This window comes from Leucopleurus acutus (genome assembly GCF_964270905.1).
Source record: "Leucopleurus acutus genome assembly, chromosome: 2".
Lineage (NCBI taxonomy): Eukaryota > Metazoa > Chordata > Mammalia > Artiodactyla > Delphinidae > Leucopleurus > Leucopleurus acutus.
The window spans coordinates 44472866-44495101 of record NC_139143.1 but is presented as its reverse complement, the minus strand read 5'-3'; the positions used below and the strand labels follow the sequence as shown (position 1 = coordinate 44495101).

The following is a 22236-nucleotide window of genomic DNA, read 5'->3' as shown; positions in this document are numbered from 1 at the left end:
GAATTAACTCCCTTGGCTGAACGCCCCTGTGTGGCCTCCGCCCCCAGTGAGTTAAGACATCAGCCCTGACTGGACAGTCAACACCTCTCAGAAGGGAAAATTGAAGTGTGGGGCTTGAAAGATCTAGAAAGGAAACTGAAAAACCTCTGTAGAGGCTGCCCTCTTCATAGGGACGAGACCTGCGTGCCCTTTAATTTCCGTCATCTGCAAGTGTGATCTGCCTTTGGGCGGGGCAGGGGGTATTTTTTAAGTTATTTTGATTCATATTGTCCCTAGAGCAGTTCCCTGCCGTCCTGATACCTCTCATCTGTTCACATTCTCATACAAAAATTCTATCAGCTGCGAAAATGCAGCCGCACCTTGGGTGCCATGGTGTGTGGCTGCCCAGAGCCCAAGAGTTCATAGCATCCTGGTGGTGGGATCCTCTCAGGGGTCGGGAGGATGGGCAGGGGCTTCACTTTGCTGACCCTTGAGCCCACTGGATGTTCTGCTAATACTCACAGAAAAGATGGTACAAGGTTTGCTCTGTACAAGGCTTCCTTCCTTCACTACCCGCCCCCACTGAGCTCCTGGCACCTGCTTCACTGTTGTACCCAGGCACCAGCAGGGACTCCGTGCTGGCACTGTGCCCAGCAGCTGTGGGGCGTCAGCACAGGAGGGGGCGGGCATCGAGGAGAAGCAGGGGTCCGGCCAAAGAGAAGTTGGTGACCGGGAAGGGTCTCTGAGCAGCAATGCCAGGGCGTGCAGCTAGAGTCCATGGCAGATCCAGCAGATGAGACAATCCTTGCTCACCAGCCCCACGCCATCCCACCTTGATTAGAATGATCTGGCCCCAGAAGAATAGCAATGAATTAATTAGGGGTCTGTTGTCATGAAGCAGCTCATTATTAGAGTCCCTCTCCTGGGAGGGGAGATGGGGAAAGGTGTGAAGATGACAGCTATTCAAACAGAATCTTTTAAAGAGCTAGACCCTCCCTCAGCTGTCTGTTCTGCCCTTGGGCTCTGCCAGGAAGTCAGACACACCAAAGCCTACAGGGCTGCCCTGCACTGCACTGGCCGCCCCAGATTTCAGGGGGTGGAGGCTTTCTGGCCTCACTTCCCTTCCCTTCTCTGACCCTGTTTCTCAGACCCCAACTCTGACCCCATCTTCATGACCTTAACTCTTGCTCTCCGTCTGCCTTTGAGCCAGCAGAGCTCCAGCTTAGTGGCCCTGCAGTTCTTTTCAGAGCAGCACCTTGAGTGTTTATAGTACTTTCCTCCTAAGAGCTCTTACCGGTCCAACGAGAGCCAAAAAGATCATTTCAATAGACACTAATGCATACAGTGTGTTTGTGCTCCAGGTTCCAGAAGATTTGGTTGCAGGGGGCAGGGGGATGCATGGAACAAGATTCCCTCCTCTCCCCATTCTTTTCTAGAGAGTTGAGTTCTGACTCTCTGCCTACCAGCTCTGTGACCTTGAGGAAGTTTCCTCACCCCTCTGTGCCTCAGTTTCTCATCCATAACATGCGATAATAGGGTTCTTGTGAGAATTAAATGAGAAGAAGTGTATAAAGCCCTCGGCATGGTATCTAACAATAATAGGGGTTAAATAAATGTGGGCTCTGACTTCTGTTCCGCTCCTGCCTGGTTTCAGCAACAAGAATCCATCCATTCCATCAGCCTGTGTTATTGAGGTCCTGCTCTGTACACAGTAGTACCCAGTACAGTGAGGCATATGGAGCTGCACAAAACATTGTGTCTGTTTTCTTACAATCTTAGGAAAGATAACTGCACGTGTTCACAAGTGCCAAGAGTCACACTAGATACTGTCAGAGTTCAAAGGAGGGATCAATACAGGCTTCATGGAGGAGGTGGCATTTGGGTTGGGTCTTGAAGGATGATTAGGATCTAGGAAGTAAAATAAATTCTTAAGCAAAGGCGTAAAGACCAGGAACCTGGGGACATAATTGGAAAATGGTGAGAAGGCCGTGTTAGCTAGACCCCTGAGTGACAAATTGAGGCATGTGAACTTTTCTAAATTATCAGTAGGGACAATTAAAGGTATTTTGTGTGTGTGCATGGATTCATACAATGATTTCCTTTTTTTTCCGTGTTCCAGAAGTAGTGTATGTTCATCATAAAAAAAAATAGACCGAAAAAATAGACCGAGATAAGCGAGAGAGAAAATTACAAACACCTAAAATTTAAGGATTTTGCATACAGAAAAGGTAGGATCAAATAAGTGTTTTAAGAAGATTAATCTGGCAGTGTTTGGTAGAAGAGATTAGAGCAGGAATATGCTGGAAGCAAGGAAATTTCTCAGGTTATCGCAGTAACACAGATAAGAGGCAATAAAGACTCAGACCTAGCCCGTTAGCAATGGGAAGAGAAATACAGTGACACGGATGTGCTTCTCTCAGTTACCACGCATTTTCTGCACCATGGTAGACACATGCCACATGCGTTTTTTTAAATGACTTTTCCTTTTAAAATCTCAGGGAGTCTCCTGCATTCAGGCACAAGCCCAGCGTCAGATAGCCGTGCTCACAGACCTAGACCTCCCTTCCCATCCTTCCAGCCCGAAATGCCATCCTCAGCGTTAATGAAAGCAAGAGATTACTGTTGCAGGTTCTAAAATGCGGTGCAATTTTAGGCCATTGAAAAGAATGAGTTAATTAAAGAGGGTAATAACCCTCTCCGGCGCCCCGCCCTTTGCTCCTTTTCCAGCTGCAGGTGGCCTTCTTTGTCACACTGGAGGAGACAGCTACATGATCTATTTTGTTCCCCAGGAGTTATCTCCAGGGACACCCAGCACTTTTTAGATGTAATTTTTAGTCCCAGTGCAGGCATTGTCCTCTTGTTTGACTTAGGGAAAACCGAGGCCCCAGAGCGAAGCAGAGTGAAAGAGATGAGTGCAGGCTTTGCAGTCAGGCAGCTGCAGCTTGGAGCTCTGCTGGGCTCCTTCCTGTGTGATCCTGCTCTAGATAGTTTATGTTTCTTATTCTGTGAGATGGGAAGGCCTACTGCACAGAGTTTTCTAGATTAGCCATGTTTGTATCTCCGACTTTTTGCACACTGGTTGTCATGCTCAATAGATTTTCCATAAATACGTTGAACTAATTGATAAAGGGAGATAAGTGATTCAAAGCCCTCTATATGTCCAGTTCGAGGAAGTGCTAGTTTCCTTTGCCCCCCCAGCTCCCCCTGGAACTTTTCCAAGGTAGTAGTTAACCTTGGGCATATGTCAATATGCCTCATCTTCACTGCATCCTATTCCAGAGCTCGGTGAAGGCTGCATTGCCTCCACATGGACCCTAAAGTTTGCTTCTAAATCATTCCCAGTTCAAAAAGCCTAAGAGGTTAGATTCTATCCCGATACAGCCAGGGCATCCCCAGGCTGGTAACCTGGGTGTGATGCCTTGAGTGGAGATTCCGAGAGTCCAACGTTGCTAGAGTTTTGGATAAACAAAGATTCCGATTTAGCAGGAGATGCTCATTATTCTTTATGAATTCCTCCTGCTACCCCTCTGTGCTCCCCCCAACTCTGTGCACTCCCGGTGAATTATTGCTTTGCTGCTGCGTGATTTGATTTCATCTGAGGCTGCTAAATGCTTCTTCCATCCCTCGCTGTGTTTATCTTATTGTTTCCCAGAACAATCAAGTGTTTCCTCTGCCCCTGGCAGCTTCAGCTTGTTCCCGGAGCCTCCCGACCTGCCCAAGCAGCCTTGAAAGGTGGGGCTGATCTAGGGTCAGAGCCCGGTGCACCAGAGCTGCCCCATGTCATTCAGCTCTATAAGCTCTACTCCCTTGTCCTGGGCCTTGGAGCTCCAAGCCCTGCCTGACAGAGCGAGAACCAAGAGATTGGATTCTGGTGCTTCTGGGACTTGATGTCACTCTCCCCTGAGTCGTAAAGGGAGAGACCCCTGGGACAGCAGCTGGTGCCCCTGTAAAGTGCAGTTTGTCCTTCACCCCAGGAAGGTGTGAAGAGAGGCTGTTCCTCGCAGTTCTGTGGGCCGCTGGATGGTGATTGCTTGGTCGTCTACCCCTGGCTGATGAGAAGCAAAGAAGCCATGATCTAGAAGGGAATCCCACTGCAGCCAACCTCCCCGAGCTAACCCCCAAACCTTGCTCAGAGTACACGCTCAATAAATATCCACCACATCCCCGGTCCTCATAAGCCAGAATTCCCAGACTGTCCCAAGATGCAGAAGTCCAGAGACAGCTGGTTCCTCTAGGGACCCCCTCCCTCCCTTCCAGGAGAAAGCCCACGGTGGGCTGGCCTTCTAAAATCCAGGAGCCTCTAGCCCCGTGCACCCCCTCTGCTAGCTCACCCACCCCCAGCTTAATATCTAGGGCAGATTCCTGACATGCACAGAAATAGAAATAGTTGTACATGGAAATGTCAGTCTCCAGTGTCAAAGCCCCTGTGATTGGCCGACAGCGCACTGGGGACCAGTGCTGGAAGCATCTGCACGTGTGTGGGAGGATGTGTGTGCACATGCACACCAAGGTGAGGGCAGCCAGAATTCTCGAAGTTTAGCACACCTTGGTGACCTCCTTCCTTCTCGCGGACAGGAGGGGTCCTTGGCTTCCCCCCTCTTCCTCATCTCTCCTGGCTCTGTGCAAGCCACAGGCCGAGTTTTCCAGGCTCCTGTGTTCCTCTCCAATCATCCAAGCATTTAGGGGCAGGCTCCCAGCTGTCCTCCAGGGAGCTTCGGCCCACTGGACTGTGACTCTGCGTGGATAGTTAATGTTTGCACACCTCGGGGGTTGAGAGGAGCCATGAGCCAGAGGCACCCTGGAAGTCACTGCTGCTGCTTCTGTGTGTGTGTGTGTGTGTGTGTGTGTGTATCTATGTATGCATGCACATGTAGTGTGTGCAGGATAGAGGGAGGAAGAATCTCAGACACTGACTTTACCAAACACTTCACTCTATAAATAATTCGGGTCGTGAAACTCTACAAAAATAAACTTCAGCATGAATCCTCGCCCTCGCCACTCAATGCACAGCTGCAGATACACTTGCTCATTAACTCATTCCCAAGTTCAGTCTGAGCAGCACCAGGCCTTCTTCACCTTTGCCCTCTTTAAAGGTCTCAAAGTATACACACACACACATACACACATACACACACACGCGTGCGCGTGCGCGCGCGCGCACACACACACACACACACACACACACAAACACTCATAAGCCCAGAATCCTGAAGCCAGAGATAAAATCAAATAATAAAGGCCTCCTCCAAAGGGAATTTTAGGACACATGGTGACGAGACCTGCTGAAATTATTGTTGAGCCCTCAATGACTACATGTCAAAAACCTCATCCTCTCCAAATACTCAGGTCTGACAAACCAAGTTTCCAAGAAATCTGGGCTTGGACATAACAATAACACTTTTATATTTATATCACACTCTAAAGTTTCCAAAGAACTCACATTTCCTTCCCCTCCTACTTTTCAGTTTAGGTATCACCTCCTCCAGGAAGCCCTCCCCTCAGTCCAGGTGAGGTGCCGCCCTGCCCTCCATGCCGGCCTCCCTGGGATCCCCATGCAAACCTCCTCTCACACGGGGTGATCCAGGTGTATGTGAGGACTGATTGGATTGTCTGCTTCCCCATTCCTGGGGCTTCCTAAGGGGATCCTTTCTCGAAGTGTCCCTGGCTCTTAGCACAGGCCTGACTAACGGGAGGCATGTCCTGAATGAATATTGGACAGTACCGAAATTTGCAGCCACAGAAACTATCACACAAACAAGTGAAGTGACTTGCCTGAAGTCACATAGCCAATTATTGAGAAAGCTGGGATTAGATCCCAGCCCTGCAGACGCAAACCAGTGCCTCCCTCTGTGTGGTGATGTCTCTCAAACCAATGTATTTCCTACTGAGAGGCCCAAGAAGATTCCCAATTCTATTGCTCTTCAGCAGCTCTTGCAAAAAAAAGATACTACTACTGCTACTACTACTACTACTACTACTAATAATAATAATAATAATAAAATGATGTTAGAGTGTCAAATCCCAAGGAAAAGCTCCATAATTTAGGACTAACTAGGGAAGAAATTGATGCATAAGAAAAAGAGTTTGGAGGGGCCTGCAGATAAGCTAATTAATTGGATATGCTGATTTAAATTGGATAGTCAAATAAAGGGGCTGTCATTAATTTCTGTACAGACCTAGCTGTGATTTAAAGGAAAGCTACTACTAATAGGATTACTATTTCATTCTCATTTCAAAGAGGCCCCTCCCCCCAGGAGGACCAGACAGTAAATCTCCCCTGGTTTTCACCTCACATCCTCCTGCCCCAGAGCCAGCCCTGATAAACTGCCTTTTAGCCTCCCAGCAGGTCCCCCCAAATTAGGCTCTGAGTTTATTGTTGCCTCTAGGAAGTAGGTGTTTGTCCCACTTTGGCCACTTCCTCTTTCTTTGGGGTCTGAAAGAGGAAGAGCAGCTAAAGAGAGGATTTGGACTCTCATTTGCCCATCTACTCTGTTCTCGACTGCAGTGAACGGCTGTGTTCACACATTATTATCTCTTAGGAGAGTCACAGAGTGGCTGAGAATCAGGCTTTATGTGGGAAACCCAATACTGCCACCCTTTAGCTGTGTGATCTTGGGAAAGTCACATAACTCTCCATGCCTCCAATTTCCCATCTGTACAAGTACAATGGGAATAATAATAATGTTTACCTCATGGGTTCTTGTACAGGTTAAATGAGTTCATTTTTGTTAAGTACTTTCAACAGCACCCAGCACATGGTAAAAGCAATAGAAGTGGTAGCTATTAAATTCTTTAGGCCAACAGGGCCCTTTGAAAATCCACCAAGATCATCCTCACTACCTTCAGGCAGGGCCACATTTAACCATGAAGCAAAAGAAGTCATCCCGGGGCTTCCCTGGCGGCACAGTGGTTGAGAGTCCGCCTGCCGATGCAGGGGACACGGGTTCGTGCCCCGGTCCGGGAGGATCCCACATGCCGCGGAGCGGCTGGGCCCGTGAGCCATGGCCGCTGAGCCTGCACGTCTGGAGCCTGTGGTCCGCAACGGGAGAGGCCACAACAGTGAGAGGCCCGTGTACCGCACAAAAAAAAAAAAAAAAGAAGTCATCCCGTGTTCAGAACTCTCCTGAGAATGAAGATATAGTCTTCTGTGGTCACCCACTCTGTAGTCAGGGCTCCTCATGACAGGAATTCTTACTAGAGCTAGCCTAAATCTCCTTGTACAATGGTTTAGACACATTCTGTCTTTTGCTCATCTTTGTAGAGACTGTCACCCTCCATTGCAGCACACTGCCCTTATCCCACCTTCTGAGCTTTGTCCAAGCAAATTGACACCACTAGCTCTGCATGTCTGCTGAGGTCAAGCCCTCCCAGTAGAGGAGGAGCCCAAGTAGAAAGACGGGTTGAAGTGACTGGCTTTCCCCTGTGTGCATCACCTCCCTCCGCTGACCCTTCTCCATGCTCCTCCTCTGCCTGGTTGGATGTCTGGCTGGGGCCTGTGCAACTTGGTCTGATAGTGCCCTTCTCTTGGATTAGATTCATGGCCTATTTCAGTGTATTGTTGTCCTTGTGGTCATTGAAACCCGGCCCTGGAGACACAAGCTCAGAAGCTGAAGAGAACTCACTTTGTGGGATACCACAGAATAGACTCAATCTGTTGCAGTTTTTTTTTTTTTTTTTTTTTTTGCGGTATGCGGGCCTCTCACTGTTGTGTCCTCTCCCGTTGTGGAGCACAGGCTGCGGACGCGCAGCCTCAGCGGCCATGGTTCACTGGCCCAGCCGCTCCACAGCATGTGGGACCTTCCCGGACTGGGGCACGAACCCGTGTCCCCTGCATTGGCAGGCGGACTCTCAACCACCGCACCACCAGGGAAGCCCTGTGTTGCATTTTAAAATCCCAATTTTGTTTGGGACTCTGTCACAGTCTCCACCACCACCCTGTGTCTGGCAAAGATGGAGGACAACATTGAACCTCAAAACTTCCCATCCGAGACAGAGAAAGATGGGGACTCGTGTGCTTGAATTACAGTAGGGCCCACCTTTGTCCCTCCTCAGTCACAGGGTGTTCTCTTCATCAGCCATGTGCTTTCCTCTGGACCACACCAGCTGGAGCTGGTGGGAGCCCCAGGTCCACCCCTGACTAGCTATGTCCATGAATGGAAGCCCTTGAATGAGATGGGCTCCAAAGCCCTACAGCTCTGGCAGTCTTCATAAGTCTGTGATTCTCCTGTGATAGACCCTGAGAAGATTGCTCCTTCGTGTTATTCAGAGAGGAAAACTGAGCCTTGGGGAGATGAGGTAACTGACCTAAAAGTGTACCATTAGGCATAAAGCAAGCCCAAACAAGAAAACAGTCAGAGCAGAAACCCAGGAACCCTGAGTCCCAATTTAGTGTGTTGCCTGGAGGGAGCAAAGGGAATTAGGGAAGGGAAAGACCTCTGCCGTCCAGTTGGCCTCCCCTGGCTTCTGCCTGCCAGCCCTGCCCCCACCTCATTCCCTTTGACCCCCAGCCTCCTGGCCCCCTTCTCCATCTTCTCTGTCCTCCTGTTGGTATCTTGGAGAGCTGCACCAGCTCAAGGCAGATAGCATGGGATGAGGGAGTAAGTAGGGGTGCACAGACTTCTTAGGCAATACCGCTCTTCATTCCAGGGATTTAGACTGAATGAAATAGGATAGCTTAGTTCAGGTTCAGTACCAAGAACATTTTCTGTTCTGGTTTAGTTTCAGCTCTGATGTCTGAGAGTTATGTAGGTTTGATTCTGGTTTCAACTGCTTTATTGAAAGATTGGGATTGTAGACAGAAAAAAAAAAAAACTGTTTAGGTCTCTTATTCAGAAAAAAGTTAATGGCTGGGATTAGTCCTAACTGTGATGCAGCAGAGTATGTGATGATAAATCATCTTTGGTTCAATTCAGCTCCAACCTTGCCATGGGTACCATCTAGTCCTGGGGACCACAAAGGGCCAGACATGGCTTTCCTCCTTCTGACTTTGTGTGCCCAGGCTCTTGGGGACGAGGCTGCTTCACCTGGCAGAGGGTTAACCGGCTTCCCCAGGTGGGGAGATCCTGGGCTGGCCCTGGCGTGGGAGGATGGTTCCTCAGTTCCTGGGGCTGAGCCAGTGCCCGGAGGAGACTGAAACATCCCTGGAGAGGAGCAGCTGTCACACGAAGGGTGGTGAGAAGCACTGGGACATTTCCCATTTGGAGGACAGAGCAGAGCTTGAACTCTCCCATTTTATGGAGAGGGAATATTGAGGTTAAGCCAACAAGAAGTCATGACTATCACATCTCCCCCTACCTCCTGCAATAGCCCGAGAACTTTTGTGATTAAAAGCTACTATATTTCTAGAAGGATCTCATGGAAATTTTGGATTTGTCCATCTGAGAGAGAATGCTGCTCTGAAGGTTAAGGGGAACTATTTTAATTGTGGGGCATTTTCCCAGACTGAGACCCTTCTTCTTCCCTCTGCTTGACTCCATCATGAGATTTGCTCCAGGGTGGAAGGCAGTAGCCTCAGCCCCATACCATCATTCCTCACCCCAGAGTCTTCCTCTGCCCTATGAGAATGAATTAAATGACCCCCTGACCCCTCCCCTGGAAGGAGGGGCTTTAGTGACAGTTGCCAAGGCAACAGCTTGGAACAGCAGGAAGCCACTAAAAAGGCAGAAAAAAGGTTGAAAGAGGAGCTTAGGAGAGAAGGACAGTCCAACCCACAGGGGGAAGTTACTGGGGTAGGAATGGCTGAGAGCAGAGTTTCTTCGGTTCCACTGAGGTCACCTCCTCATCTTTAAGCCCAGAGCTCCCCAAGTCACCCATCAAAGCAGACAAGGAGAACCTGGTACATCTGACTCTTAGCCCTGCTCCATTGTTCCCACTCCTGGGGTCTAGGCCCAGAGCCTCAGGCAGGAAAGTGCTGTTTCTGCCGCTAGGAACTCCAGAACCACTGTGCCCCATCCCACAATGGGCTCGTGGTCTGCTTCTCACTCACTCCAATCCAGCCCAACTCTGGGCACAGATCACACCCTGGCTCAGGCCCCTCAAGTACACAGATTCTCAGGAGGGTAGAAAAAATTGAATAGAAGCACTGGTCCTACCCTCCCAACTCTGCAAGAAATAATGCTCTTGATCCTCTCTACTCAGCCAATAAAAACTGAACATGTATCCATTCATCCATCCTTGCGTCAGGCACCAAGCTTAGCCCTTGCAATGAATAAGTCATGGTCCTTGCTCTCAGGAGCTCTCGGTGGGGTGGGAGAAATGGGCAGAGGGAAGAAGATGGTTAGAAGTCCAAGAGAGAAATCAAAGGGAATAGGAGGGAAAGACTTCAGCTTAAAATTGTCCACAGAAAATTGTCTTTTGACCTCACTTTGATTTAGCACTAAAGAGCCCATGATACTTTATCAGTTGGTTCATAGTTCATGTCCTTTCAACAAGCATTTCTCAAGCATTCCCTTTTATCCATCACCAGCTGTGTTCCCAGCTCCATTCTAGTCCTCAGAGGCTCGTCCTCAGAGAAATAGAAAGCCTTCCTGCCTTCAAAATGTTGGCAGACTTAACGCACATGCGAGACAATTAGAGAACAATTTAAGTAGGTAGTCAATACACGTTGGCTAGTGCGTAGACGATGAACAAGTCAATTGATTATAATCCCAGGACAAAATGTCTGGTGGATAAAAAGCCATCAGGGTGAGGAGCAATTAGTGTGGTGGAGAGACTGGGGAAGGCTTCATGGGGAAAGTGAGCTTGAGCTAGAGGGGGTTTAGTTGGACGGAGGACAAAGAAACAATCCGGGGTTGGCAATATTGGTCAAGAGTCAGCTGCTGTGTTGGGAACAGGAAACCTAGTGGTGAGAGCACATTCAAATTATGGACTCCCTGCCATCAACTTTTTGTCCTTAGGGACCTCTCTCTGCTGAATTTCCAAATTCTGTGTAGAGCTTAGACTAGAGGAACACTTCTCAAACCCCCAGGCTAGCAGCATCTACATCAGCTGGGAATTTGTTAGAAATGAAAATTCTCAGGCCTCATTCCCACTGAATCAGAAACCCTGGGGTGGGCCCAGGGGTGCATTTTCCCAATCCCTCCAGGTGGTTCTCAGGGCATGCTGGTTTGAAAACCACTGGGCTACAATCAATGCTTTTAGACCCTGGCCACTCACTAGATCCACCTGGGAAGCTTTGAAACCCAACGAAGATGCCAGGGCCCCAGGCACAGAGGTTCTGATGAATGGATCCAGCCATATATTTTTTTAAACTCCCCAGATCACTCTAATATATATCCAGGGCTGAGAGGCACCAGACTAAATGACCTCCAAGTCCTTTCTGACTTCTCATCCTGGGACGGGCTCCGAGGCCGAGTCTCAGATTTTTGTTCTCAGGGATTCCCGGCTCACCAAAATCTCCTGGTGGATTTGCACACATTCAGGGGATATGTTTGGGGTCAGAAAGACCTTTCTGAGATCCTAAAATCTTGAATCTCTTGATGACCAGCTCTCTGATGGTTTGTATGCTGGTCCCACCATCCTCTCTTACTTGCCCGAGGCAAAAACGCTCGGTGCAGATGTTGATTCTCCTACCCCAAACACAAATAAGTGTGCACAAGCACACACTCCCACACACCCTCATCATGCAGTGCTGTAAATATATGTACACACACACAAGAATAACCATATAGGGATATTCAGATCACACCTGAAAATATATACGTGCACACAAATAAACTCACCATCAGAAGTCCCAGACCAGCACACTCAGACTGCTTGGAAAAGGATTCCTCTTGGTGGAAGTTGGGCTGTTTGAATTAAGAAGCACCTCTGTCTTCCCTGTAACCTAGCCTGCTTCAGGGTAGCGCTTGGGGGGCAGGATGTTGGGATTATCTTCTATAAACTACCTGCAGGTAAACCCACAGGGGACCACTGAGTACAGATGCTGAAGATGCCCTTTTTTCTTTTGCAGATTCGAGCCGATGGTCCCCCCCATGGTGGGGTCCAATATGAGATGGTCTCCGTGCTCAAAGATGGGAGCCCCATCCTCCGGGACATGGCCTTCTCCATTGATCAGCGCTACCTATACATTATGTCTGAGAGACAAGTAAGTGCTGACACACATCCCTCCTTTCCAGAGTCCAGGAGGAGCAGATAACCAGTGACCTTTGTTCAGAAACTATTCCATCAAACAAGAGAGACCCCTGGGCCTGCTTCTCAGGGGTCCTAGGAAGCTTTTGCAGGGAGTCAGAGAGAAGCAGTTGGGGCCAGCCACTTCCTGGAGCCTCTCTTTAGGCCGCAGACCCTGTCTCAGCATGTGATGAACAGCCCCACAAGAATGGGCCAGACTGCATGAAGCAGCTTGGTGTGATTAGGAGGTAGATTTACTGCTCCCGAGCCGACAGTCTGCTGCTCAAGGGAGCCAGAGAGGTGTAAATAATCCAGGCCTCCAGGCTGGGAGAGATAGACCCAAGATAGGTCCCCAGAAGGAGATAAAAATCTTGGGCTGAGTCTTAGACTGATGCAGGGTAGAAGCTGGCCAGCTCTGGGAAGCTGTAGCTCTTTCTGCAGAGATGGGAAGGCCTGAGAAATCGAATTCTGTCCTTTTCTGGGTAACACCTGAGTGAGTTCCACACCCTCTTGGATGAAATGTTATTCCTTTGGGTTATATTTGACCTGAATATGTGGGAGCAGAGAGAAGGCAAATGCAGGGAGAGCCATGGTGAAGGACAAGAGAAGGACAGGGGATCCCCCAAATCAGTGGAGGTGTAGGAAGCAAAGCTTAGACCGTAGGAAAGGCTAGCACCTTCCATTCATTCAGTCAGCAGGTCAACAGTCAGCAGGACTGGTGATCTTGACATTGACCTGAACATGGTAAGTAAGATAAAGGCCAAAGAAAAAGGAGAAGGACTGTGAATCTGTTTTGGTGCTGGGGACACTGACTTAGAGGCTAGACAAGGACGTGGCGCTGGAGGACCAGTGAGCTTTCTCAGGGTACCTCCCCACTCAGGTGTCATTCTCGAAATACTCTGCAAAGATTCCAGGTGTCTGTCATCAAGTTCACCCTGCCTAGAGTTCTCTTTCCCTCCTCCCTTTTTGTATGTGTGAATTCTGAATCGGGGACAAGGGATGAGTGGAGGAAGGAAGAGGTGAATGGGCACATGATGGCATAAGGGAAGCAGGGATGCAACTTTAACTTGAAAATTAGTTCCTGAGAAGAGATGACGCAAACCATATGCTAATTGTATGCAAATTACATCCAGATCCTCTTGAACCCACCTGTCTTTTTACCTTCTTTCTTGTAACCCCCATGGTTGAGGCGTAAACAAGTCCAGATGCAAACTTGTAACCCTAAAAAAAAAATTACTGGGCATGTATTTATGGGGAACAACGTACTGGAAAAACATCAAAATGAATGGGACTTGGTCACTACCCTTAAGTTGCTTACAGTCTAACAAGGAAATCTTTATCATCAGATTGGAGGCTATAAATCCTCTGCCTTTCCTTCCTATTTTTCTTTGTTTATAAGACAAAAGGTTATTTCTTAAACAAAACTGATAGGTGGGCACCATACAAATTCAAACAGTACATACAGAAAAGGAAATAACAAGTTCCCAAACCCCACACCCCCAAATGTAACACCATGTTAACATTTGATGAACACCATTCCAGATGCTTCTGCAGAAATATCTACAGATAGAAGGGTGGGTGGAGAGATAGCCCCCTAGACCGGTGCATTAAAGGATAGTCACTGGGATCAAATAGACCTACGTTAACATGATATTTTCAAAAGACGTTATGTATGGCCGAGGATCAGGCTGGTAACTCTGGATAAAAATTCTTTCTTGGGTTCTCTGAACCCCATGAAGTAGAAAAGCAGAGACAGCAAAGAGAAGTGACCAGTGAGACCTCAGTGGAACTGAGACGATGCCAAGGCACATATTTGGGCTGCATATCTTGTAGTCAAATGAGATGCTTTCTGAAATTGAATTCAAAACGTGGCCAGAGAGGAGGGCTGGAGGCTGATGCGTGGCCTTCAGGGAATACAATGACCTCTTGAAACCATATCTGGTGTCCTCTCTGAGACCATCAGCTCTGGCTAAACCAAGTGTCGGCATAGCTTATTTCTAAATAATCCCTCCTTTGGTCTCATCTTCTGCATCTGCTGCCTGGTGCCTGTCAGTTGGCACCAAACAGAAGGGCTCAGTAGTAGCCAGTCATGCTGAGCAGATATAGGAAGAATTTGGGTTGAATGCCATGGGGCTCTCTTGAATCAGGTGAGATATTAGTCAAGGGAGCTCCCTATGCCAGGTGGAGCCGTGATCAGCGGGCAGAGTCGGAGGGGGACTGGTGGTGGAGCTCGGAGGCCTGTCACTTGGAGAGCCGCAGGCCATGGGGCAGTAGGTAGCCCGGTGATTTCACCAGGGGCTGGGTCCAGGGTTGAAGGCCAGGAACACCTCAGGAGGGCCATCTGTCTGAGGCCAAGCGGCCAAGAGTACAACGGATGTTCACAGACAGCTCGGACCTCTTAAAGGAAACAGTTGAATGTGTGGCAAGAGAACAGTCAATGGAAATGAAGTCAAATGACGCGGGTTCTAGATCAGCTTTTGCTCTAACTGAGGTCTGAAGCTCTCAACATTTCATAACCGGGTGGCCTTAGACAAGTCACGTCACCTCAGTATGTCTTACAAGGGTCGCTGTGAGGCTTGGCTGAGACAGCAAGAGGGGAATTCCTTTCACACCACCTCACGCACGGAGAATACTCATTGTTCAGATTCCTCACGGCCTGTCCCAGCTTTCAGCCTTCACGATCCCATTACTCAGGAGGGTGGTGACCGTGGGTGGTGGTTAGGAGGAAGCTAAGTGGCGGCACACCCGGCAGGCCTCAGGCCGAGCCAGGAGGCCTGTGTCCTAGCCCTGGCCTCCCTCTAACCAGCTGGCTGACCTAGACCCTGAACTTCGCAGGGACTCAGTTTCCTCAGCTTGAAGGATGGAGATAATAAATCGAACTCTCTAGAGGCTCTTTCAGACCTTAAAGAGACTTGTCTAAGGTCTTGGGATCAGGACTCTTCTCCGTCTCCAGAAGACAACCCCCAAAGCACAGGAAACAGCCTTGAGGTTAGACCAAAAGAACTTTCTGAACGAGTTTTATGAGTCCCTGCATGCCCATATGAACTCCTTCCCCGAAGGGTAAACACTGCAATGAGGGTAGAAACGCTGGCGTCTATGGATAAGCAGATTCCTGTTTTGAGGCAGTCATTTAACAACTTGGAGTTCCCTAAAAGACCTAAGACCTTACAAGACACCGTGGGAATGGGGTTTCCCACCGCCTCACTTTCCAGTAAATCTCTGGGCAGCCTACTCTCACCCCTGCCTTCACCACGTCCCCAGCTCGTCTCCCTGTTCCCCTCCCCCTCCCCCAAATCATGGCATCTGTTGTATCCTTGATGCCACGAGAGAGTAGAACCAAGTCTCTGCCCTCCAGTTCTGCCTAGACAGGTTTTCATCTCCCCACAGAGCCAGAACAATCCAGTATGGGCTCATGTGCGCTCTCTCTCTCTCTCTCTCTCTCTCTCTCTCTCTCTCTCTCTCTCTCCCTCTCTCTCTCTCTCAGTTAATTAAATGTAATTAAGAAATAGAACTAGTAAGAAGTGTTGGGTCGTTAGTGCCACTGCCTAACAAGTCGATGTTAATGTACTGTTAATAGACCCAATGCTGGCCAGTCCCAGGGGAACATTTGGGAACCAATTCCCCGATCCTACTAATTGCCCAGGTGCTCCACGGATAGGATGCCTGACTCTTCCCTACAAAGTCCACCCCAGCTTCCTCAACAGCGAATCGACCGGCAGATGTTATGGGAGGGAATTCAAGTCGCTACCATATCCTCAGTGTCTAATGGAAGTCAGACGGTGGGACCAGGGAGAATCAGGCGACGAGCCAAGTAAAAAAGCAAGTCACAAGATGAAAAGAAACTTGATAGCCCCAGTTTCCACCCAACTTGTCAGCCTGGCCACTCCCAGAAAGGGAATCTAACTCTATACTCAGGGTAGATGGGAAAAATGTATGGGGATGGAAGCAATTATTCTATTTTATACTTTAATTAGTTTGAATTAGCAGAGGGAATAGAGGCATAAAATGATCTAGCGAAGGGTGAAATGGAAAAAGGGAGTCACAGTGGAGAATGGCTCCATGTAGGCTGGAAAGGGCCTTGGGAACAGCAGAAAGGCTGGTGATGGGTGTGTGCGTGTGTGTGTTTAGGGTGGCTGAGGACATGGGATGCTGCTGTCTATTTCGAGGCCTGGAGAGGCAAGATAGCATAGTGGTTAAGAGTGGGAGCATGGGAGTCAGACCGCCTTGCACACAATCTGTCACCGCTTGTTAGGCATATGGCCTTGAGAATGTTATTTCACCTCTCTACACCTCGATTTCTTCATCTGTATAGTGGGCCTAATAATGGTGACTGTTGTGAGGATCGAGAGACTATATATAAATTACCTAGCACTGTGTCTGACACACAGTCAGTGCTTTCAATAAGTGGTAATGATTATTATCATTATCGTATTGTCATTCGTAGTATTATTAGAACTTCTGAGACCCCAGAGAGGGCTAGAAGCATCTCCACTATAAATTACGGCTGAGACAGGGATCCCAGTCTCAGGCAAACACCTCCAACCTGACTTTCCTGCTGCTCCCTCCCAAGGGACACCTCAGAAGCCTCTGGCCTGGCCTAATGACAGCATCCGACTAAGTCGCTCATAATCTGCTATTTATTTTTAAAATCCAGGAATGTGCCCAGCAGACTAAACAGTCCTGGTCCCCTTGATACAGGCGAAGGCAGCCCTGGGCTCATGTGTGAGGCCCGGGAGGCCAGTATTCCAGGCATCTGTGGAGAGAAGGGAGGGGGACCCTGAGCCCTGGTCATCTCCCAAGGCTCCAGGCCCCTGTCTGGCTGCATGTGTGGACACTGGGCCAGAAAGGGGCTCTCCCTGGGGCTTTCCATGTCTGGCCTCACCAAGTAAGTAAGCAGGCCTCAAGCTCATTGCAGTAGATGGGGCTGCCATTCTCCAAACAGCGGACACTCAGACCCCAGTTCTGAATGCCCATATGTATGTCAGTTACCGGCACACATTCTGGTTATTTATTGCTATGTAACAAACCACTTCAAAATTGACAGGCATAAAACAACCACTTCCACATGCTCACAAAACTATGTAAGTCAGGAGTTCAGACAGGCTGCACCGAAGAGGGCTTTTCTCTTCTCAGCAACATCTGGATTGGAGCCTCTACTGGGATGGCATGAATGGGCTGGGGTGACTGGAATGATTAGGGCTAGAATGATCTGGAAGCACGTCCTCTCACATGTCTGGCAGCCGGGAACTAGAAGGCTGGGATCAGCTGGGACTGTCGGCCAGGGTACCTTAGGCAAGGCCTCTCCCTGTGTCTTGGGCTTCCTCACAGCATGGTGGCCTCAAGATGGTCAGACATCCTGAGCATGGCAGCTCATGGCAGACATGGCCGCTCAGGGCTCCAAGAGTGAGTATTCCCACAAATCAGGTAGAAATGTTATTGCTTTTTTTTTACGACTTAGCCTTAGAAGTCATATTCGTTCTGTCTTCTACCTGACTCTTCACCTCTCTACCGCCCATCACCCCAGCTGATTCTGATGGGTGTGGCCCATGACCATGCTTTGAGAAACAAGGCACAGGGAAGGTAAATACGTGGTTTCCTGTCTCCCAAGTTATGAACCATAGAGCATCAGAGCTGGTAAGGACTTCAGAGCTCACCCATACTGATCCCAGATGGGAAGTATGAGGCCCGTAGGACATGCAGCAGGCTAGCTGCCCTTTCAGCCTTGTACAACACCCGACACCTAAGACCAGAGTCACCAGAGCTGGTTTGATTTCTCTGAACTCACAGGGAAATGCCAGTGGCTTTAAAGCTTGCTGTTGATGGACTGAAGCTTGTGTTAAGTCCTAAACGAGACCCACATCAAAGGTGGCTCTGAAAGTGCTTCTGGGAAGCCTTTGAGGGAATCCATCAGGAACAGGGACACACTGCCTGGAAATTGCCCAGACGATGGCATGTGATTTTAAGGGCTGTCCCGGGCAGTCTTCCTGTGCAGTGTTGCATCAGTCCACTCAGAAGATGGTCCTGCTGGAGGATCCACCGTCTCATGCAGGGCAATGGGACTTTACCCTCACGGATGACAGGAAAGTAACTTTTTAATCACCCCTATCTTAAGTAATTTCAGAGAGTTGAGGCAAGAAGAACTTTGGCCTGGAGTTATTAGCAATCAGAATTCTTTGGAAAGATTATGAAGCTATCCTTCTCTGAAGGTCTCAAGTGCAGAAGAGACATCCCTGCCCCTCAGCTCCTTGCACTGGTTTAAGACCCTGCCTGGGGTGGGGAGACGGCTGGAAGGACACAGACCAGACGCCTCTAGCATGCCACCCTGGCAGTGTCCAGCCAGCTTCACTAGAGAACGAATGTTGGTGTCCTTGGTTTGGGGGAGGGCCTGTCGACTCTAAACCTGGACCTAGGGCCAAAAATAAGAAGCATTTTCAAAGGGCCTATTGTGACGTAAGGGCAGTAAGTCTCTCACCTGTGACCAAAGCCACTGAACTGCCAAGCCCCTAGGCATCTGAAGACTTGGGGAAGGGGGAGGGGAAGAAAAAACTCTGGGGAGCCATACTTCCAGATGTCCCCTGCTCATTTATTTTGACATCTCAGACTATTATTTTGATTGTGCACATTTGTTTAGTCCTGGCGATAAGGCTTCCCAGGGTGCAGGCAGAGCGTGCCAAGGTGTATTTTTACAAGGCGGTCGAAGTCTCGGTAACAGGAGCTCTCCCTTCTGCCTGAGCCCGGAGGCCTGGGCTGAGCCACAGCGGGGAGAGAATTTGAGGAGGCAGGGGCTGGAGCAGAGCCTGAGGGACTTTGGGGAGAATTACAGAGTTTGCGGATTAGGAAAGTGAGGATAAGCGAATTTCTGCTGTACTTTTGTTTTCAAATGTGTCACTTTCAATCCAAGCCTTTGATGCACATGTGTTTCTGGTTAAGGACCTCAGTGTGGCCCAGGAGCTGAGTGCGCATCTCAGTGTCTTTCCCAAAGGAGGAGGGGAATCTTGCCTCGTGAAGGAGGGCGTTCCAGGACTGGTGACCCCCCCCAAGCCTGGATTTGATTTTTTTTTCCTCTTTCTTTCCCCCCATTTCAAATATCAGGGAACAAAGAAGCTGACACGGAGCTGATTCCCTGGCGATTAATATTCTCATTAGAGCATTTTTTATAAATATTTTCATATGAGGAAAAGGAAATGCAAGCCCACCCTATTAATCAGACGCTTGGCTTGTTGTATTTAAGAGAGAAAACTCCAGCCTCTTATTTAAAAATCCTTTGGTTTGGAAAGAAATGATTGAACACAATGCCCAGGCTGGGAGAACTGGTGCCTAAAAAACTCATTTCTCTAAATGGGCAGGGGGCCTGGAGACTCTTTCTCTAATCCTTGGCAAAGGATGCAATTTCTCTTTCTAGATAGGATTGCTGAATGCTGAGACTCTGATTGCCCAGAATGACATGCCTAGGACCAAAAGATGGGAGATCACTATACCTCAGTACTGGAAGGAAAACCCACTTATTTTAAAGATGAGGAAAATGATGCCCAGAGAGGGGAGTCACTTCCTAGATCATGTTCTGAATTACCAGAAGAGCCAGAATTAATCCTAATTAACCTGGCCCAGCCCAGCATTCTTCTCCCAACTTGACAACAGCTTCACTCAACACAGGCAAGATACAAAACTGATTGGGTTAAAAGATTTTCAATTAAAAAACATTAAAACAACCCGAGCCCAAGGGAGTCCCTGAAGATGTTCCCAAGGGTCAAATTAAAATAGGGAAAGATTTGCATCTCATTTGCATACACAGACTTATTTATTCAACAGACCGTTAAGTGTCTACCATGTATAATGCATAGAGCTGTCCACTGACAAGTTATTTGCATATGCAGATATACACAGGGCAGTCTTTCTAAGTAATATTCCAGCAAAAGATCTTATAAATAGGGTTGCCCTGAAGATAGGTACTGTCCTGATTTCTTTCTGCTCTTTGCAATGCAACAACAGCACTGTTAAATGTGCTTTTTTTTTTTAACATCTTTATTGGAGTATAATTGCTTTACAATTGTGTTAGTTTCTGCTTTATAACAAAGTGAATCAGTTATACATATGCATATGTTCCCATATCTCTTCCCTCTTGCATCTCCCTCCCTCCCACCCTCCCTATCCCACCCTTCTAGGTGGTCACAAACCACCGAGCTGATCTCCCTGTGCTATGCGGCTGCTTCCCACTAGCTATCTATTTTACATTTGGTAGTGTATATATGTCCATGCCACTCTCTCACTTTGTCACATCTTACCCTTCCCTCTCCCCATATCCCCGAGTCCCTTCTCTAGTAGGTCTGTGTCTTTATTACCGTCTTGCCCCTAGGTTCTTCATGACCTTTCTTTTTTCCTTACATTCCATATATATGTGTTAGCATACGGTATTTGTTTTTCTCTTTCTGACTTACTTCACTCTGTATGACAGACTCTAGGTCCATCCACCTCACTACAAATATCTCAATTTCGTTTCTTTTTATGCCTGAGTAATATTCCATTGTATATATGTGCCACGTGTTCTTTATCCATTCATCCAATGATGGACACTTAGGTTGCTTCCATGTCCTGGCTATTATAAATAGAGCTGCAATGAACATTTTGTCACATGACTTTTTGAATTATGGTTTTCTCAGGGTATATGCCCAGTAGTGGGACTGCTGGGTCATATGGTAGTTCTATTTGTAGTTTTTTAAGGAACCTCCATACTGTTTTCCATAGTGGCTGTATCAATTTACATTCCCACCAACAGTGCAAGAGGGTTCCCTTTTCTCCACACCCTCTCCAGCATTTATTGTTTGCAGATTTTCTGATGATGGCCACTCTGACCGGTGTGAGGTGATACCTCAATGTAGTTTTGATTTGCATTTCTCTAATGATTAATGATGTTGAGCATTCTTTCATGTGTTTGTTGGCAATCTGTATATCTTCTTTGGAGAAACATCTATTTAAGGCTTCTGCCCATTTTTGGATTGGGTTGTTTGTTTTTTTGTTATTGAGCTGCATGAGCTGCTTGTAAATCTTGGAGATTAATCCTTTGTCAGTTGCTTCATTTGCAAATATTTTCTCCCATTCTGAGGGTTGTCTTTTCATCTTGTTTATGGTTTCCTTTGCTGTGCAAAAGTTTTTAAGTTTCATTAGGTACCATTTGTTTATTTTTGTTTATATTTCCATTTCTCTAGGAGGTGGGTCAAAAAAGATCTTGCTGTGATTTATGTCATAGAGTGTTCTGCCTATGTTTTCCTATAGTGCTTGATAGTTTCTGGCCTTACATTTAGGTCTTTAATCCATTTTGAGTTTATTTTTGTGTATGGTGTTAGGGAGTGTTCTAATCTCATACTTTTACATGTACCTGTCCAGTTTTCCCAGCACCACTTATTGAAGAGGCTGTCTTTTCTCCACTGTATATTCTTGCCTACTTTATCAAAGATAAGGTGACCATATGTGCGTGGGTTTATCTCTGGGCTTTCTATCCTGTTCCATTGATCTATCTTTCTGTTTTTGTGCCAGTACCATACTGTCTTGATTACTGTAGCTTTGTCGTATAGTCTGAAGTCAGGGAGCCTGATTCCTCTAGCTCCATTTTTCATTCTCAAGATTGCTTTGGCTATTCGGGGTCTTTTGTGTTTCCATACAAATTGTGAAATTTTTTGTTCTAGTTCTGTGAAAAATGCCAGTGGTAGTTTGATAGGGATTGCATTGAATCTGTAGATTGCTTTGGGTAGTAGAGTCATTTTCACAATGTTGATTCTTCCAATCCAAGAACATGGTATATCTCCATTATTTGTATCACCTTTAATTTCTTTCATCAGTGTCTTATAATTTTCTGCATACAGGTCTTTTGTCTCCTTAGGTAGGTTTATTCCTAGATATTTTCATCTTTTTGTTGCATTTCTAAGAATTTGTCCATTTCTTCCAGGTTGTCCATTTTATTGGCATAGAGTTGCTTGTAGTAATCTCTCATGATCCTTTGTATTTCTGCAGTGTCAGTTGTTACTTCTCCTTTTCCATTTCTAATTCTATTGATTTGAGTCTTCTCCCTTTTTTTCTTGATGAGTCTGGCTAATGGTGTATCAGTTTATCTCAAAGAACCAGCTTTTAGTTTTATTGATCTTTGCTATTGTTCCC

The 22236-nt window shown here is 47.6% G+C and overlaps 1 protein-coding gene across 1 annotated transcript in view; it reads left to right on the top strand.

Moving 5' to 3' along the window:
• Positions 1-22236, top strand: part of PLXNA2 (plexin A2) — a gene marked incomplete at its 3' end in the record, with an annotated part of 215866 nt that overhangs the window by 84095 nt on the left and 109535 nt on the right. The window contains exon 4 of the mRNA XM_082832378.1: positions 11930-12064. Within this exon, the coding sequence (XP_082688504.1) occupies positions 11930-12064 (135 nt within the window). The remainder of the gene's footprint in view (positions 1-11929; positions 12065-22236) is intronic.